This window comes from Fringilla coelebs, assembly GCF_963513975.1.
Source record: "Fringilla coelebs genome assembly, chromosome: 5".
Lineage (NCBI taxonomy): Eukaryota > Metazoa > Chordata > Aves > Passeriformes > Fringillidae > Fringilla > Fringilla coelebs.
Window position 1 is genome coordinate 7,753,413 of NC_140033.1, and position 18,811 is coordinate 7,772,223.

General features: G+C 41.6%; 1 protein-coding gene across 1 annotated transcript in view; it reads left to right on the forward strand.

Annotated features, from left to right (window-relative positions):
* Positions 1 to 17,765, forward strand: part of ELAPOR2 (endosome-lysosome associated apoptosis and autophagy regulator family member 2) — a 45,002-nt gene extending 27,237 nt beyond the window's left edge. Inside the window, exons 10-21 of the mRNA XM_084205499.1 lie at positions 317 to 407; positions 1,328 to 1,430; positions 2,193 to 2,330; positions 3,017 to 3,280; positions 4,458 to 4,631; positions 6,077 to 6,266; positions 9,684 to 9,780; positions 10,905 to 11,006; positions 13,178 to 13,304; positions 14,068 to 14,246; positions 14,906 to 15,071; positions 17,660 to 17,765. Of these exons, the coding sequence (XP_084061625.1) occupies positions 317 to 407; positions 1,328 to 1,430; positions 2,193 to 2,330; positions 3,017 to 3,280; positions 4,458 to 4,631; positions 6,077 to 6,266; positions 9,684 to 9,780; positions 10,905 to 11,006; positions 13,178 to 13,304; positions 14,068 to 14,246; positions 14,906 to 15,071; positions 17,660 to 17,719 (1,691 nt within the window). The 3' untranslated portion in view covers positions 17,720 to 17,765. The remainder of the gene's footprint in view (positions 1 to 316; positions 408 to 1,327; positions 1,431 to 2,192; positions 2,331 to 3,016; positions 3,281 to 4,457; positions 4,632 to 6,076; positions 6,267 to 9,683; positions 9,781 to 10,904; positions 11,007 to 13,177; positions 13,305 to 14,067; positions 14,247 to 14,905; positions 15,072 to 17,659) is intronic.
* Positions 17,766 to 18,811: the final 1,046 nt, after the last annotated feature.

Consider the following 18,811-nt stretch of genomic DNA (forward strand, 5'->3'; position numbering starts at 1 on the left):
ACATTTAACACACAGATTCACTGATTCATCTGTTTTAAAGCTGAAAGATATCAGATGGATTATCCCCCTTGAGCTGCGCAGCGCAGATCAGGGAATATCAATTGCTCTGCTGATTTGAAAGGTGAAAATTGCCTGTGAAATCAGTGGTTCATACAGTTGCTAAAATTCTTCGTTCAAATCATCATGATATTGTTCTGTAGTTTATATCAGGCATCTTTAAAATACACTGACATGCTGAATTGTTTAAAAATTATGCTAACATAGCTTTCTTTTGCCACCCACTTATTGAATTTTTTTCTTTTTCTGTCTTGTGAAGGTTGGGAGGTGGCTGGTGATCACATCCAGAGTGGGGCAGGAGGCTCTGACAATGACTATCTTATATTGAGCCTGCACATCCCAGGATTTAAGTAAGGAATAGGATATTTTTTCATCTATTTCTCAGTTATTTCTGTCTCTTATACGTCTTTCACACTATCCCAGGGATGATCTGAGTCTTCCTTTCTGAAGTGGAATAATGCAATGAATAAGAGACAAGAGGAATCTTGAATTTTATTCCCAGTTTGTCCATTGAGACAGGCAAGCCTGTGGGATCTTGGTTTTTAGCAGTATTTGCTTCAGTCCAAGAGGCAGCCAGCTGGCTGTCTGGAAGCTGAGAAAAGATATTGCTATCCCTCTGTTTCTAAATTATTCCATAGTAACCAGCTAAACCTGCCATGGGGTAGATACTGGAGCCTGGCCTAAAAGTATTTTAGTGAAACCCAAAGTGAAACCCTGTGGCTCCAGGCAGCTTCCACAGTCTGTGCTTCCCTTGGAGCCAGTGGGGAGATGCAGGCACTGCAGGAGAATGGGAATGCCACCACTCCTGCACACTCAGACAGGCTGAAATACCTGCTTGAGGTGCTTGTGTCACTGTCAGAAGGGTGAGCGTAGACTCCTAGCTCAGACCAGGTGCTGAGTGTTGAGACCAGTAAGGTGTGGAAGATGAACCTCACCCTCCCTCTGCTGTTTTCCAGCTGAGGTAGATGCAATTACATCGGTGTAAATCACTTGAAGTATGTAATGTGTTTTAATAATAAGGCTCTCTACCAGTATGGTCAAATTTGGGTGTTCATCATAAGGAGGGAAGTGTACAATTAAGATCTTAGACACTTAAAAAATGACCCTGCTGCACCCGGTACTCAGTGCAGAGGCTCCCACCATTCTGCAAGGACAAGTTTTCTGTGACAGGACTTTGATGGCTTCACTGAACAAAAAGGAATTTGAAGGATTGACTGCTGCCTGTCTGGAGAGCACTGTATAAATATTTTGCTCCTTCTCTGTTAAACAGACCTCCAACATCAGTGACGGGAGCAACTGGGTCAGAACTCGGGCGGATTACTTTTGTTTTTGAGACCATCTGTTCAGCAGATTGTGTGCTGTACTTCATGGCAGTAAGTGAGACCTCTTTCTCCATGACTGGGGACTGAGCCTGGTATTCCACAAGTCACTTTAATGCCCCTGCATAGGTGTGATTAGTTGCACTTGGTTTATTAGGATTAAGCATGGCATTAGTTTAGTATCTGCCGTGCCCTTGCAGGAAGGATTTAATGAATGACCTAGTGAAACTCATCCAGCATGTGAGTTGTGAACCATTCCTGGCTATCTGCTTATTCTAAAGGTAATCACTGGACACTAAAGAGCCCCTATTAAATTGACTGATGAAATTGTCAGTGTCTCTTGTGCTGTTGAGTTAGCATCTAGTAACAGAGTGACAAGTCAAGATCTGGGACAGAGGAATGGGAAGAGGACAGTTAGACTTGATCCTGTCAGTGACCTGGAGGATCAGTAGAGCAGCAGACAGATGTTTGTTTGAATGTTCATTAGCTGAGGAAGGCAAATGGATCTGCAGTCTCCGTTGCCCCTTCCACTGAAAGGGGAAGCTGGTTCTTTTTGGTATTTAGTAGCTCTTTAAAGGAACCTGCTCTTAATTTAAAGAGAATTGAGCAGAAATTAGGTGGAAGTTTAGGACAGTCTGAAAATTTGTCAGTTGTGCAAAACAAAATATGTATGTTTGCTTTATTAAATATTAAATGCAGTTGTGGAGTCCTTTTTATATGCTAATCTCTAGATCATAAAACACTGGTGCTTAGTGTAGTATGACCGCACTTTTTTGTTGTTCCTTTTTTTTTTTTTTAATTATGCCTATTTTGTAGGATGTTAATCGAAAAAATACCAATGTGGTGGAATCATGGGAAAAAAGTAAAGAAAGACAATCCTACACTCACATCATCTCCAAAAATGCTTCCTTCACATTCACCTGGGCCTTTCAGAGAATAAATGAAGGCCAAGATGTAAGTACTGTTTATGTGTGGGGCTTTACCAAGCACCATTCTTTGGAGACTCTCTGCCAGAGCTCTAGCCCTCTGTTGAAGCTCACGGGTTTCAATAAGGGACAAATGGCTCTCACCACAAAGCAGCCCCTGGCAGGCAGCTGTGCATAAACAATCCATGAGGAAGGACAGAGCCACGGATAAGCTGATCCCTGAATTGGTGCACAGAGGTGTGGGTGGTGTCCCCAGTGTGATGGCACCAGGTGTGGTATTTGCAGGGATCCCCTTGGCAGGGAGGAATGATGAGGAGGACTCCATCTTATCAGAAGGCTAATTAATGAATTTATTATACTATATTATTCTGTACTATATTACACTATATTACATTACATTTAATCTGCTAAGCACTTAACTCTGCACAGAACTGCACAGAATCTCGTGACTTCCAGCTGACAGTCCCGACACACACACACTTGGCCCTGACAGGCCAAGGAAACAAAACACCATCACTCTGGGTAAACAATCTCCATATTGCATTCTACTTTTGCACAAACACAGGCACAGCAAATGATAAGAATTGTCTTTCCTTCTCTGACGTTCAGAGAATGTGAAACCCAGAAATATTCTCGGGAAGAATTGTGCCTTGCTTTTCTCTATGAGGAGAAACGTGGCGACGCCCGGGGTGGTTTCCTTGGCTCTCGTTCCAGAGCAGGCAGTTCATCAACGACATGGCCAAGATCTACTCCATCACCGTGACCAACGCGGTGGATGGAGTGGCCTCTGCCTGCCGAGCCTGTGCCCTGGGCTCCGCGCAGTCGGCCTCGTCCTGCGTGCCCTGCCCTCCGGGACACTTCATCGAGAAGGAGACCAGCCAGTGCATGGAGTGTCCTGCCAACACCTTCCTGTCCATCCACCAGGTGTACGGCGTGGAAGCCTGCATCCCATGCGGGCCCGGCAGCAGGAGCACCAAGGTACCCAGCCCAAGCGTTTCTGGGAGATGGGCACACAGGGTTTGTTGGGCTGGAAGCTCTCAGGTGGCTGCTTCCAGTGCTTTCCTACAGGCATGTGCCTGGTGAGCACTGGAGCATGGCTATGACCAATATTGCCACCAAAGATGTCACTTGTGGCTATAGGACATGAAATAGCACGACGCAGCTCTCTGATGGTAAAAAGAGAACTTTTAATTTCTGACTCCAGCATTTATAGATTTCCAAAAGTGACAGTGGATTGGAGGGTGAAATTGCCACCTCTCCAATGACGCTGGACAAACCAACAGTCCATCAAATTTCTCCTCCTCCATAAAAGAATGCAAAACAATAAGTTACTTATATGGAGTGTGTGAGAAAGTTTGTTACAAGTATGTAAACATCAGAAGGCTTAGAAAAACTAAAACAGTCACTAGAGTGAGTCACGACAGTCACTAGTCTAATTTCTGTTTGTAAAGAATCAGATAAAAGTGAAAACTTCAGCTCAAAAAAAGGTTAATTTCAAGAAGCTGTACTGTGGACAATGTACTAGCAGGTCAAGTATCTATGTTACTTCCACCAAAGTTATCCCAATGCCTGCTCTTTTAAATTCAGCGACTTCCTCAGCTGCATGATGTTTCTGGGCCTTTACAAACCCGTACCAAGTTCCTCTTATATGAAACTGTAAGCATAAGTAAACATTTATCATGTTCAAGGAGCTGCACAGGTACTGGAAGAACAGCTCCAGTTTGTTTGCATTCTGCCTGTCTTCTGCTGTGTTCATATCCTGCCCTGTTTCTTGAGCTGTTTCTTGTGTTTCCTCTGCAAAATGCAAGTGTAACCAAGGATGTGTTTTGGTCTGCTTACAGGGATTTAAGCTGGAACATTGGGATCCTAAAAGCACCCAGAACAAAAGAAAGCAAGAAATTGCATTCTCTTGGCTAATGCAGCAGACAACAGAAAAACCAGGCTTAGGGAACATTTTAGTCCTGATATGTGATTGCAAGGGACTGAAATGGAAATGGGAATTATCCCTAGGGAAAGCTCAGTTACAGAACTAGGACAGAGTTCCCCTTCATCCTTCCCAAGGAAAGCAGTCCAGTCTGCACCCATGCTTTAACTCTGAGGTGAATGTTTTGCTGCTGTTCCATAACTGCTCTTTAATGATGCCTCTGCCTTGCAGGACCACTCTGCCTGTTTCAGTGATTGCCTGGTGTCCTATGTCAAGGATAACCAGAGCCTGAATTACAATTTTAGCAACCTCAGCCAGGTGGGCTCGTTGATGAGTGGACCTAGCTTCACTTCCCGAGGGACCAAGTTCTTCCACTTCTTTAACATCAGCCTGTGTGGGAATGAGGTGAGCTCAGCTGGGCTTGAGGTTGGGAGGATGAACCAATTTGTTGCTTGTGCTAATGCTCTGGGGTGCCACTGAGACAGGACAAAGACTCCCTCTCAACTGAGTTGTTGCCAATACTGTGCAAACGCTTCCCTTCGGACCTTGCTTTACAGTGCAAGAGGACTTTTGAGCAGCCAAGTGATTTTCCAGAGCAGAGATGCTATGTTATAGGCCATAAATAAAGCTCAGAAGAAAATTCCTGTCACATCCCTGCTTTTTCTTTGCTGTGCCTTTAAGTCACTTGCATCACGACCCTGACCTTTGTGTGCTGCCCCCAAGGAGCTCAAATGAAGAGTTTGAGTCTTTCAGCTGGCATCTGCTTTCCATATGTGTCCCTCATTGCTTCACTGGAGGTGTTGTATGCAGAGCCCCTGGTCACCCTGCCAGAGGCCAAGATGACCAGTGCTGACTTTGCAGCCTTGGACAGTGGCAGAAAAATGTGGTTTTAGTTTGTGAGCTAAACAGGCTCTGTCTGGAGCTTGGACTGAAGCAGAGCATGTTGTCACACACATAAATTGACTTTCAGAGCAGTACCAGTGTTGTGCATTGTCCCATGAAAGCCAACATGTGTAGCTAACAATAATGCTCAGCCCTGTAAAGTTCTAGTCTTTTTGCCATGTATCAAAGGATTTGCATGAGTTAAGACAAATGAGTGGTGACATTTCTTTACAGCATTATGCATACTTTTAGGCTTCTATGTATGCTTAATTGCACCTGGATTAGAGCTGCTGACAGCTAGATCCACAAATGTAGATATTTTTTCTCCTCTGTGGATCTGGTCTTCACTTTCCCAAACTACTACAATGGTACTACAGTACAACATATGCTTATGTGGTGACTGCCTGACATTTTGTTAGGAAAACTGAGTCTGGTAATTTGTCTTTCATTGTTGTTGCTCTGATTCTAGCACTGATCTTGACATACAACATTAAGGCAGTCTTGAAGGCTGTATATCTGTTTGGGGATTTCATGTATTTGTGCTTTGAAAATGTTTTATCTGGATTAAATCCCAAATAAAGAGGTATTCTACAGTATATTATTTCAAGGCAAGGGAAATAGGGTTTTCCTTTGCCAGCCATTTTACTATGCTCTGCAAGTAAACACTGTGCTGTCAAGATAAACAAAGAAGAGTGCTCCACAGTACAGATTTCTGATAAGGCACCTGCCAGAGGTGACATTGTGTTTCTGAGTCTGTACAAGGCTTTAATGGGAGCTTTGACAATGGCACAGTTTGTTGTGGTTTGTCCCTCTTATGACAGACACATAGAGACATCAACTTGTTGTAAGGTAAAGTAATGAATCTCATCCAGTTTGCAATCAGCAAGTTTGCAATCTCTCTCTTCCCAAACTTTTCCACATCTTATCAACAACCAACAGCTTCTCCCTTTTTTCCTGATTGTCCACAGGGGAAGAAGATGGCAATTTGCACTGACAATATCACAGATGTTACTCTGAAGGACATGGTTGCAGAATCAGAAGATTTTTCCAATTTTGTGGGAGCTTTTGTCTGTCAGTCCACCATCATCCCATCAGACAGCAAGGGCTTCCGAACAGCCCTGGCTCTGCAGTCCAACAGCCTTGCTGACAGGTTCTTAGGTACACAATTTTTCTACTCCTTGTTGTTGTTGTTGTGAATGTACTCTCATGTATTTAGGGCTGCAGAGTAAATCCTTCCTGGCTCAGCAGCTGCATTGCTTTGAGGGAAGGGTGAAGGGGCAGCCCAGGATCAGTCTGAGAGGGTTCCTGAGCTGTGAAGCAGCTCTGCACGGATGCCTTTGTGTTTTGCTGATGTTTCAGTTCAACTGATGGCTGGTGGAGAAAAGTAAAGGCTGTGCACATTTTTAGTTTTCAGTTTCTGTGGTTTTCACTCTTCCTTGTGCTTGGTCAGGTGGGTCTCACGGTGCACAGCATTTCAGCACAAAAATCTGTAGAGTGTAATTAAACAGCACTGGTTTTCTTTTATGTTCTCTACCCACCTCACTCAGGGCAAGACCAACGAGTGTGAAAGTCACATTAGTCCAGGTGTTTCTGCCTGTGCCAAGATCCCACTCGGGCAATTTTGGAAGAAGAAACTGATGTGGGAACATAATTAGACAAGGAATCAGGAGGCTTAGGGCAGCACGTGGCTGTGCACATCATTAAGTTTTACACTGGTCCAGATCACAAGTTCCCAGAATCTGAGGCCAGATGAGACAATGAAGTCATTTGGTCTGCTCACCTATCCATTACAGGCACTGAGTGTTTGTGCTTTCTCCCTGGCACTGAGCCCAGAAACTTATGTGTGACAAAAGCACATCTTTGGAAGAACATTCAACCTGGGCTTTTAAGACTGCCAGAAATAACAACTTTGCCACAGTCACTGGTATTTTTTTCCACTGGTCAAACATTATTTCTCTGTTTTTAAAGCAGGCTTGTATCCTATTTGAATATCTCTGACTTCAGTTTTCAGCTCTTTCTTTTTGTTAGTCTTTCTCCAGATCACACCAATGTTTTCCTTCTTGAAGAAATATTTTGTGTCGTGGAATCATCATACCCTTCTGATAAATTAAGTAGACCAAGTTCTTCTAATTGTCTTGCTATCATGTATTTATTTTGGGCACCTAAATAACTTTTAAGGCTCTTTCTACACCTTCTGTAACTTTTTGTATTTTTTTCAAAGCAAAGAATGGAATAGTATTCCAGTGTTTGATTTGCTATAATGGCAATAAAAATCACTTTTGTATTTGGAATGTCTGCATCCTTCTTTCTCTAAACTTAAGTAATGTCATGATGGCTTCTTGGATCTCATGTCCACTCTGGATGTTTTTTCAAAGTAACAGTTTCCAAAGGAAACTCTCTCTTTATTAAGACTGGCCTTCAATTCTTGCTGCACTTGTATTATATACCTGTATCTATATTAATATCTGTCTATATCAATATCTATCTATATCATCGATATCTATATCTATATCTATCAATCTTATATTGAGTTTGTTTGGGACCATCTTACTAAGTGAACCAAGCAACCAAGTTGCTCTGTATTTTATTTTTAATCATCTTAATCTTTGTCTCACCTACATGCTTTACCAGCATGGATTATACAGTTACTTGCAGATCCCTGATGTTAATCTTGCATTTTCACACTTCAGTATTGGTGCCTAGAGAAGCCTGGAGTCATCCCACATTTGATGACAATTTCCCATGGCCAGATCATTTTATAATGACTTAGCTAATTTTTTTTAATGCAGAGTGTGCTCTTAATTGATAGTACGCTGCTAACTTTTTAATTATAACCTCATGTGGTAATTAGTGAAATACTTGATACATTTACAGAACTTTCTTTAGCAGCCAGGTTCATCAGCAGTCAAGGAATGAGATCAGATTTGTTCAACAAGAGATTCTCCATAAATTCTTGTTGACTTTCTCTCATTGTGCATCTGTCCATGAACTGAAACCCATTTTCCATTGCCATTATTGTGTCTCATTGTGAGAGACACATTGTAATTCAGGTCACCACATCCCCTCTCCATGAGCCTTTTGACAATTCACTGTCATCAAAAGCTCTGTTAAAGGTCACTCAGGTATGGGTTTCTAGTTCACAAACATTCATGCCAGTAAATGCCAATATTGTCTCTGGACACCAGAGGAATGAGGGCAGTTATTGTCTTGAAAAACAGGCAGATAGTCCTGACTTTTTCCTAATAAAAAGAAATTATGTCAAGCTCTTCTGGCACCTTTTTTTATCTCAGTTGCAAAATTTTAAATTGTTGAAGTTTGCCTTTCCTAGCACAGCAAGGATGTGGACCTGCTGAAGTGAGTCCAGAGGAGGCCAAAGCATGGTCAGAGGGCTGATCACCCCTCCTGGGTGCAGGCTGAGAGAACTGGAATAGTTCAGCCTGGAGAAGAGAGGGCTTCAAGGAGATTTTAGAGCATCTTAGAGTACTTAAAGGGGCTGCAAGAAAGCTGGAGAGGGATTTTATACAAGAGCATGCAGTGACAGAACAAGGGGGAGTGGCTTCCAACTTAAAGAGAGTAGGTTCAGATTAGATATTGGGAAGAAATCTTCCCTGTGAGGGTGGTGAGACAATGGCACAGGTGTCTCAGAGAAGCTGGGGCTGCCCCATCCCTGGAAGCATTCAAGAAAAGGTTGGACAGGGTTTTGAGCAACCTGGTCTGTGAAAGGTGTCCCTGCCCAGGGCAGGGGTTTGGAACAAGAGGATCTTTAAGGACACTGCCAATCTAAACCATTCTATGAGTCTGTGATTCTATCAACTGTTTCAAGAGCAAGTGGAAATCTTCTTTTCTTCAGTCTTTTCACCACTTTCTGACCACTACCACTTCTTGTTCTGTCAATTATTAACTCCTGGGAAGGATGCAGTCAATTTTGTACAAATCCCTCTTCTGAAATGTCGCAGTGGAGCACCAATATTTTCAGTCTTCTTTGTTTTATGAGGTTGGAAGGATCTCTAAGAACTTTGGTCACTTGCATTTTCTTTTCGTCCTTTTCAGCTTTTGCCCAAAATCCATGTAGTTCATACACCAGCCTGTCATTTGTTCCAAACTGTGCTATCCAGGCTTGCCTATGATTTCATAATCCTTCTGAATCTTGTTATTTCATCTCTCAAAGCACTGCACATTGCTCAGGTCATTACATGATTTTGATGTGTGAGGGTTGTACACTCAAGGCATATGCTCTGAGGGTTTGCATCAGGTATCTTCAGCAGTTCTTTGCCAGCCTAAAATATTTAATGTTTCTTTAATATCCAGTGATTGCTTTAAATTAAAATAAAAGAGTAATAACTATTTACACAGGTGTTTTATTACTTTTTTTATTTTGCTATGTCTACATGAGGAAATCAGATTATATGAGGAACATATATATCTGCAAAGTTTAGTTAGAAAAAAGTGTGTGTAATGTACAGTAATTCCATTATATGCTATGAAGTGAGATCCACAGCTTTCAGACTGAGAAAATATAACACATGGACCCCTCAAAAATCCATTAATAGTTTTTTTTTATTTCTTAAATTTTAGGAGCTACTGTTGAAACAGTGCTGGAAAATATCAGCATCAAGGCAGATATGTTTCCTCCCTCTCCAAGCAAAGTACCAGATGTGCATTTCTTTTACAAGTAGGTAAAAAATGCTGCTTATTGCATTGTCAGATGTCTTCATTTGTTTAGAGGAAAGTAAAACTGTGAGGGGCATCTATAACCCACCTTTAATCTTTGTCACTTTAATCCTTATCTGCCTGATATTGATTGACATGTTGAAGATCATCTTATGAAATCAGCAAACACTCTTTACTCAAATCTAAATTAGTCTTGATCCATAGGAAGTGATCCCAGGGCTTTTATTCATCCAGATGCCACTTTCAATGTCCTGTTACTTTCCATATTTTCTCATATAGGACTTCGAAATGTCCACTTCTGCTTGCACATTTTCTTTCACTTTCATTTGTGTTTACTTTGATGCCACAAAAAAAGGGCTAATCGAGATTAAAAAGAATTGTTTTAGCATGCACAGTTACTAGCATGCTTTTCCCATTCTTCGCTCTTCTCCATAGAAAGAATGCCTCAGTTTGGGTAGGAAGTAGCTCAAAGATCAGCTCAGTTCAGATGTCTACATGCTGGTCTTCGTGTCAGCTGTGTTTCTAAGCTGGGACTTAACTGAATATAGGATTTTGGATATCAGCACTTTAGGCCTGTGTGAATACTTAAATTATGTGTCTGCTTCTGCAAACTGAGCCCCACACCAGAGACCCTACTTTGAGCATATTATGAACTTGGCTTACCAGGTCTGTCATGCTGGAATAAGATCTTTTCAATGCCCTTTGCCCTGTGCTAATCCAGGACAGTTTGGTTCTCAGGCTGCTTGGCTGGGAGTGAGCCATCAGAGCCTCTCCAGCAGAGTAACACCAACCACAGCTCCTGTGATTCTCCTTTTCAGTCATTCTGTTCTGTCTCGTGGCAAAGTTCACTCCTTGATGCAGCAGATTTAGAAAACCAGGGCAGTTGCCTGAGTAGCATATCAGAGCACTTTGAGATTTAAATGAATTGGTGAGGCTTACCCTGATTCTGTTGCTCTTTTTTTTTGTTTGTTTGTTTGTTTTTTTCACCTGGCAAAGTCAAAAGCATCGTGGTAAAGGGTATTTTGTTAGTACTGCAGCTGCACGAGTGTTTACAGACCTATGAAACAGTAATATCCATTCAATGGAGTGGAAATATGTTGCTTTTCTCCTCTTGTTTGACATTAGGTCTTCAACAGTGACAACCTCCTGTGAAAATGGCCGTGCAACTGTTGTGACCATGAGATGCAACCCCAGGAAACCAGACCAAGGAGAGCTTTCTGTGCCCAGGTATTTCAGTCTTTGTGTCCTGCTAGTACCAAAAAGCCTTTGCTCATCAGCTAATCCTTACAAAACTCATTAGTAATTTTATATTAAATAGCAATGAGGAGAGCTCTCTCCCTCATCAGTCACTTGTTTTTCCTAGATGTCCTCAGCTTCCAGCAGACCAGCTGATCTGTGTTTAGGCTGTGTGGCAGGTTGTTCTGAGCTTAAATGCAAAAGAAAATGCAGTGATGTTTGCTTGTTTTCACTTCTCCTTTATTTCAGTTCCTTATTTTGATCTTCAGCCTCCTGATTAAACTGCCTAGTTGAGGCTTTGAGAGGTAGTTTTTCTTCCTTGATCTACTTCAGTGGCTAGTGAAAATTATTTTTTTGGAAAAGGCTAACTATCCTAGGAACTTTGAAATCTGCTATTGCAATGCTGTGTGAGCTCTGACTGTCTGTTTTATGTTTGGGATATATTTATTTATGTGTTTCATCTCTGTATCCTGGCTGCCTTGTACCAGTTGTGTTTAATTTGCCTGACGTTTTTTCCCTTCAGTCTGATTTGAGGGACTTTAAAAAGCTTCTTTCTTCCAAAATCCTGTTTATGCCTGCATAAACATAACTTAAGGCATAAGCATGATTGAAAAACTGCAGAGGAAAAAAAAACCCAGTAAAATACTCAATTCTATTACCCTTTAGCAGCACACTGTGATTTTTCAGAAGCTTCCTTCAGCTCTGATAACTCTCCTCTTTGGTTATCAAGGGGCTTTTTAGTCTGTCTGGGTGTTACTACAAATCTGCTGGTGGCTCTCACTCATCCTCCTTCCCAAAAGCTGAGTCCCCTTCCCAAAAGTGAGCAGTGTGACAAGTGTGGGATCCTTTGATCCCTGTCTCTCTTGGGACACACAAACTGTGCTTGCCTGAAAGAAGGCAGAGTAGAGTCTACTTCACAGGTGATGGATGAATGATGGGTCTTTGAACACCTTTGGAGATGCTTACCCCAGTTTCTGAGGGACCTGTCCTACTACAAATTATGCTGGGCAGGAAGCCACTATCAGCTTCTGCATGAAAATTCTTCAGTTGTTCTTCCAGTGCCACAGGATAAACATGATGTGAACTGTGATAAAGCACCAGTAGTGAGGGAGGAACAGCCTACCTTGCTTTTGAAAGTGTGAGCAGGGCAGAAATGGCACACAGCTGACACATGTACCTTATCTCAGTTCATGTAGACTTCTCCTTTCCTACCCTCCTTTGATTAGCTCAGCAGTCAGCTGCTTTCACGCTGTGAGGTATCAGAAATATGTCAAATAATGGAACTCCTTGATCCTCCAGGCATGGTGTTTAGTATCACATGAATCTACAGTGTAAGATGGAAGCAGTTGAGGAGAAAGGTCTGTCAGTGCTCTTGCCATGTAGGTTGGAAAAATGCTCCATAATTCACAGAGGAATGTACCTGTTGTCAGGTATTCAAATCTGGATAAGCCAGAATGGGCTTTTAGGGCTGGGCATTTTTCATTGCTTTGGATCAGGATATCAGGTTTCCAGATGATATAGAACAACACAACTATAAGTCTATTTTTTTCTGCATTAATATATTTCATATTTACATGACCAAGCTTCTTGCATGGCTTTTGGCCATTGCTGCTGTTAGACCTGAAGTGATTGTCAGTAAAAAAATCTCTGTGACTGTCCTGCCACTGCCAGTACAACTTCCTTCTGCAGGCTGAATATAAAATAGGCCATTAGTTTTTCTTGGAGCAAGAGAAGCTGTTATCTCTTCATTAACCGATGAACATCCTTCTAGTAATTAACCATGACAGGGCAAGTCCATTCCATATGGACTAAATCACCCAGACATCATTAGAACAATGGCAGGAACCAGAAAGCAGCAGTCAGGTGGAACAGCCACCCTGCACAGGAGAACAGTGGTGGAGGTGTATGCTGCTGTAGTAACACCTCTCCTCTCCCCTCCCCACTCCTTTTAGATCTCTGAAAGCTCAACACCTGTTTTCACTTGAGAGGGCACTTTACAAACCAGGAAGAATTCTCCCCCCAGATTCTTCCATCTGCTAACTTGATGGATGTTTACCCATTTCTCACACTTCCCATTCCCAATCTTCAGCAGCAGAAGGTGGATGAGGATGCAAACCCCAGAGTGTTTCTTTCCTGATAACTGAGCTCTGCTCTCCTCGTAGCTCCTGCCCTGCAGGCACCTGTGATGGATGCACTTTCTACTTCCTATGGGAAAGTGCAGAAGCTTGTCCTCTCTGCACAGAGCAAGACTACCATGAGATTGAGGGAGCCTGCAAAAAAGGATTTCAGGTACAGGACCCATGTCTCAAATGGGCTCATTTGGGTATAACTTGGACTCTGTTGGGATTTGGTGTGCAAATTGATGTGTGAGTGGGTTGGAAGATCTCAGCCCAGGCTCTGAGCTGGCTGGGTTGCAAGCTGAGGGAGGAGCTGTGTTGAGACCCAGGAATGTTTGTGTCAATGGCAGCGTGGTTCCTGCAAGAGAGCTGGTGTGTGCTGACCAGCTGTGTGAATAAGGGGTGAGCTCTCAATGCATTCAGACCTTCAGGACAGTTATTTCAGTTTATTGGGATGGAGTGCCCAAAAGGCTTCAGTGGTTTCATAGCCATAAACATCAGGGGCAGGCTAGGAAAGGTTTCCAAATGTCAGTTCATAAATTCATCCTACTTGCTTGCAGTGTTTTTGCTGCTGCCTTCTCCAGTCAAATATTAGGAAGTCCTTCCACAGGTTCAAACTCTCCTGTTGATCAACAGCTCCTGTGCAGGCACAACTTATTCCCAATAGCTGTCCAGCCCATATTGTGTCACATGGAGACCTACACAGAGGAGGAATTCCTTTTGCCATCCTGAACCTGCAGGCACAAGCAAGGAGAGGACTGATTAGACAATATAACTGAAACCTGAAGTCTGAAAGCCTGAAGGATGTGTTTTGGTTTGCTTTCACGAAAAAGTTATCTGACCTTTCTACCTCAGAACAGCTTGTTTTCTGTAAGTCTAAGCAGTTCTCTCTTTTCCTACAAGCAGCTCACTTTTTGGTGTTTTCTGTTTCAAAGGAAACCTTGTATGTATGGAATGAGCCAAAGCATTGCATCAAAGGAGTTCCCTTGCCAGAAAAAAGGACCAGCACTTGTGAAACAGTGGATTTTTGGCTTAAAGTTGGAGCTGGTGTTGGTGCTTTCACAGCTGTTCTGCTCATAGCCTTGACTTGCTACTTTTGGAAGAAGAACCAGAAGTAAGAACTGCAGATTTTGTTCTATATAAAAGTTAGCTAAAAGCTTGATGGAGTGACTTTTCCTGCATCTGACTTTATGACACTCTTGATGAGAATTACCTTGTGGGATCAATCCATTCACACACCAAGTTGATATTTCTTCTGTCAATGGTGGCTATAAAAAATTTCAGTGAGGAAAGTATAGAACATCCACAGTAATTTGCAATGGCATAATTCCCAAAAGGGAACTGTCTTTTTAACCCTTGAGAGTTTGAAGTTGACTTTAGTTTCTGAAGAAAGATGGCTTTCTCATGATCTGAAGGCCAAAAGAGTATCTTTAGTCTAATTAGTCCCTTTCAGCTTGGTAAAAAAATGGTTTTTTGACGATATTGCTCAGTTCTGTTTTGGTTGTTGCCCCAACCAGCACTTCTTCATGCAGAAAGCCCTCTTGACCTCCCCTTGGTCTTGTGGGAAAATGTGGTTCTTTTATAAGGATAGAGGACTAATTGGAAAGCAAGAGCTCAGTGCATTGTTAATACTATTTTGGGTACATATTTTTAATGATTGAAAAGTATCTAATTTACCTCAGAAGTAACTATGTGGGAGGACTGCAGACAATCTAAATGAGTATGGGATATTTGAGAAAAAAAATCTATTCCTGTGTGGCTTTATATCTTCAGGCTGGAGTATAAATATTCCAAATTAGTGATGACAACGAACTCAAAAGAGTGTGAACTGCCAGCTGCTGACAGCTGTGCTATAATGGAAGGAGAAGATAATGAAGAAGAAATTGTGTATTCAAATAAGCAGTCACTGCTGGGGAAGCTCAAATCCTTGGCAACAAAGGTGAGTAGTAATTACCAATATTAATACAAAAATAATTATTACAGTTTTTTATTACTGGACGTGATGAGTCTTTGATGCTAATTTCACACAGTGCAGCCTCCCACGCACACCTCATCCAGTCCATAGTGATCTGCTGAAATCCACAGTCTGGAGAAAATTAAGAAATTGTTGTAGGGTTTTTGGGTAAATGCTCCTTCCTGCACAGAGAAATTTCAGTAGCATTTTTCATTGCATGGGTGACACCAGAAAAAAACAGGTAATGGCAGAGAGAACCTTTTTGCCTGGAATCCTCCCAGGCACATCCATTGCTGAGGCAAACACAGCTATTAGAGATACAAAAAATTAACACTGGCAGCCCTGCCACCAGCCAGCTGCTTGCAGCTCACCTGGGCTGCCTTCATGGCTGACTGGAGAACCATAATTTTGGGTAGGATTCAGGTGAAGAGAAATCATCTTCCTCCCATGCCCAGCACAGCAGCCACCTCCATTTCAATGGAAAGCAACACCAAAAAAGCAATTTTTTCTGCAGTAGATGTGATGTGGATTGTTGCATGTCTGCATTGACAGCACCAAAGTCTTTGGTGTCCCTTGAACATTTCTGAGAGGAGCCACAGAGGGCTCATCATGGTTGATCCCAAAAGCTCTTTGGTCTTTGCTCCAAATGCCTTGAAATCCGTGCTATGGAAAGGGTAGTGTTGACTTTAAGGGCTTCCAGTGGGGGCATCTATTATGATCAGGATAAAGGCAAATGATATTTTCCCTTTCAAACAGTTTTGTTGAAGTTTGAATTTCTTAGAAAGTATCTTAAAAGATCATAATAAAAATTAATTTTAAAACATTTTACTCCTGTTTAGTGTTGAAATAATATCTCAGAATATTGAATTTTGAAATTTTTTTCCTCATATCCCTTTTTGTTTCTTTCTGTGATTGAATGTAATATAATTAAAACTTATGTGCTGCCTTTCTTTTTCCTTATTATTCTCTTCTCTTCATTCTTTTACTTTTTTTTGTTTGACTGGTGTCCTCTTGCTACACTACCTGCTCCTCAGATATCCCTCCTCGGAGAAGTTACCATTGCACAGATAATGTGCAGAACTTTCCCTTGACCCCAGCCTGACTATTTGTCCTGCAAAATCAATATTTTTCCTTGTGGAAAGGGGCAGAAATTCAATATTAATTCTTAATTCAATATTGAGAAAATTGAAGATGTAAATAAAATCAAATCACATAAAATTTTCTGGTGATGTTGCAAAAATAGAATTAAGCTTTAGTACTTCAGTATTCAGACAGCTTGAATGCCTACTTGGAGCTTTTAATATTCCTATATCCACTGTAGCAGGCCTCCTGAGTGTTCTCTTCTTTTTCAACAAGCTTGTCAGATATTCCTAAGCTTGTTCCCTTTTTTACTGCTAGATAACAATAGCTGGCAAATTCAGCTTCAGTTCCTCATTCGCTTTCTCAACTCTGTGTCCTGTACGCCTGCAGATAACTCAAATTTAATATATATTTCTCAAAAACAAATGTTATAGGCATTGCTTTTCATTTATGCAAAAGATTAAGAAATTCATGTCCTGCTACATATGCATGTAAAATACAGAAAAAATATATGGAGGAAAACAGGGGAGAAAAAGGAGAAATGTAAAATGAGAGAGAAGGAGAATCTGCAGTGTCCTAGCTGAATGTTCAAGCTTCAGGCTGTGGCATTTCTGCCAGCATGTCCCAGAGATATCAGTGTGTTTGAGTACCAAGGGATTGGGGCTAGGCCTCTAGTATAGAAAGGGATGACTTATTTTTAATGAGAAGATATAAGCCAAATAATTACAAAGCTGTTTCAGACTGGGGGCTGTTCTAGTTGTGTCTGTGCTCTCCAGCACAACAATACCAGAACAGATATTTTCCACTAGACTAGCATTGGACAATTTCTCCCCTTCTTCTCAAGTCTGCCCCAGACTGTCCTGATCTGTGTGAGAAGGCTTTAAAAATCAGAATATGAAGGTATTTCAAGACAGTTTGCATACTGTTTGGGTGTTCTGTCCACATTTCTCTCTCACCCTGATGCCTGCTGGCCAAATGGCCAAGGCTGTTGCCCAGCAAATGAAAACAGAGAGAAAACTCAACTCTCTAGCCCTGATTTTTAAGATGTTTTATCTTGTGTGTCTCCTAGAGGAGTCATTGAGATTGGAATCCAGGAGCAAGGCAGTGTTGTTCACACTCACATGCTGTGCTTCAAGCATTTTATGTATTGTAGGAAGCACATTAATAAGTGATAATAACCATAGAGATGATTACCTTGCAATTCCCCAGCTCAGACTACCTGTCCTATTCTGTGAATATGAAATGAAGACTTTCCCTGTACCCTCTAAAATAAGTACCATGAACAATAGCTATAGCATAATTTTATTGGTTTTGCAAATTTTTACAGAATTAGTAATGCTATTAAATATTAAAGGGTCAAACTGTGAACTTAATTACTGTTGTAAAAATAAAGTGAAGTTTTTGGTGAAGGATATTGAGAGAAGAAGGGATTGTGCTGACTGCTGGCGATTTTGAGGAAATCCAGTTGATGGGAACCTGTCTTTCCATTGCAGGAAAAGGAAGATAATTTTGAATCTGTTCAGCTGAAATCTTCAAGATCCCAGAATATATGAAGAATTAATGCTGCCTTCAAAGGAACAAACCTAATTTCTATTTTTACAGGACTATATTTTAAGCATATTCTGGCACACATTATAGTGGTGACCTTGGTGACAAATGCTTGGCCTTTAGGAGGAAAGAAGACAGGAAGCAAACCAGAAAATTGGATTGCCTTACCATGTGATTGAGTACCTTGCCAAAAAAAGAAAGCAGATTCTTGGATTCCATACTGGGAATGAAATTCAACTCAGGAAGAGATATACATACTGCAAATAACATGAATTTTTTGCATTCACCTGGGCAACACTCAGGCATGCCATATGATTTATAGGTACCTTTCATTTCCTTCTCATTCCTGTGCATATTCCTAAGAAATTCTTTTCAGAGAGGCCTGCAACCTCCTGCAAAGGTTGTGTGTTGTTGTTTACTGGCACAACTGTGAGTCTTTCTTGAAATCAAAATTGTGAATGGTACTCGGAATGAGCCTTGGGTGAGTTTTGAACTTCGGAAAATACTTTTGATTTTCATGCTTTGAAGGTCTGGATTGTCTGTGTTGACCTTTAATGCAAGAGGAATTGTGTTGCACCTGCAAATTGAACCCATTCTGGTGCCTAAGTCATGGCCATCAGGGTTGGAGTAAAATTAAAATTAAATTAAATTTAAACTTGGTAACAGCTGTTGTGTGAATTGTAAGTCTGGGCCCATGCAGTAGCAGCTTCAAACTCTTTATAGAGGTGTAAAGTGGTACCTACAGTGCAAGTTGCACTTGTCCCTCTCTGTGGAAGCTTTCCTTTCAAGAGAGATCTTTGGCAGATTCAGTGTTCTCCCTTGGGCTGTGTAAATGTCACTTTTCCCAGGGCTGGGAACCAGCAAAACCTGAATTCTGGAGGTGCAGCAAAAATCTTTACTTTTGGGAATTAGGGATCAGCTCTGTCAGCTGGGAGGCTTGTTAGAAATACCCAGCCTCCTTTAGTCCTGGGCCCATGTGAGGAAGGGGGATGGATGGATGGATGGATGGATGGATGGATGGATGGATGGATGGATGGATGGATGGATGGATGGATGGATGGATGGGTGGATGCATGCATGCATGGATGGATGGAGGA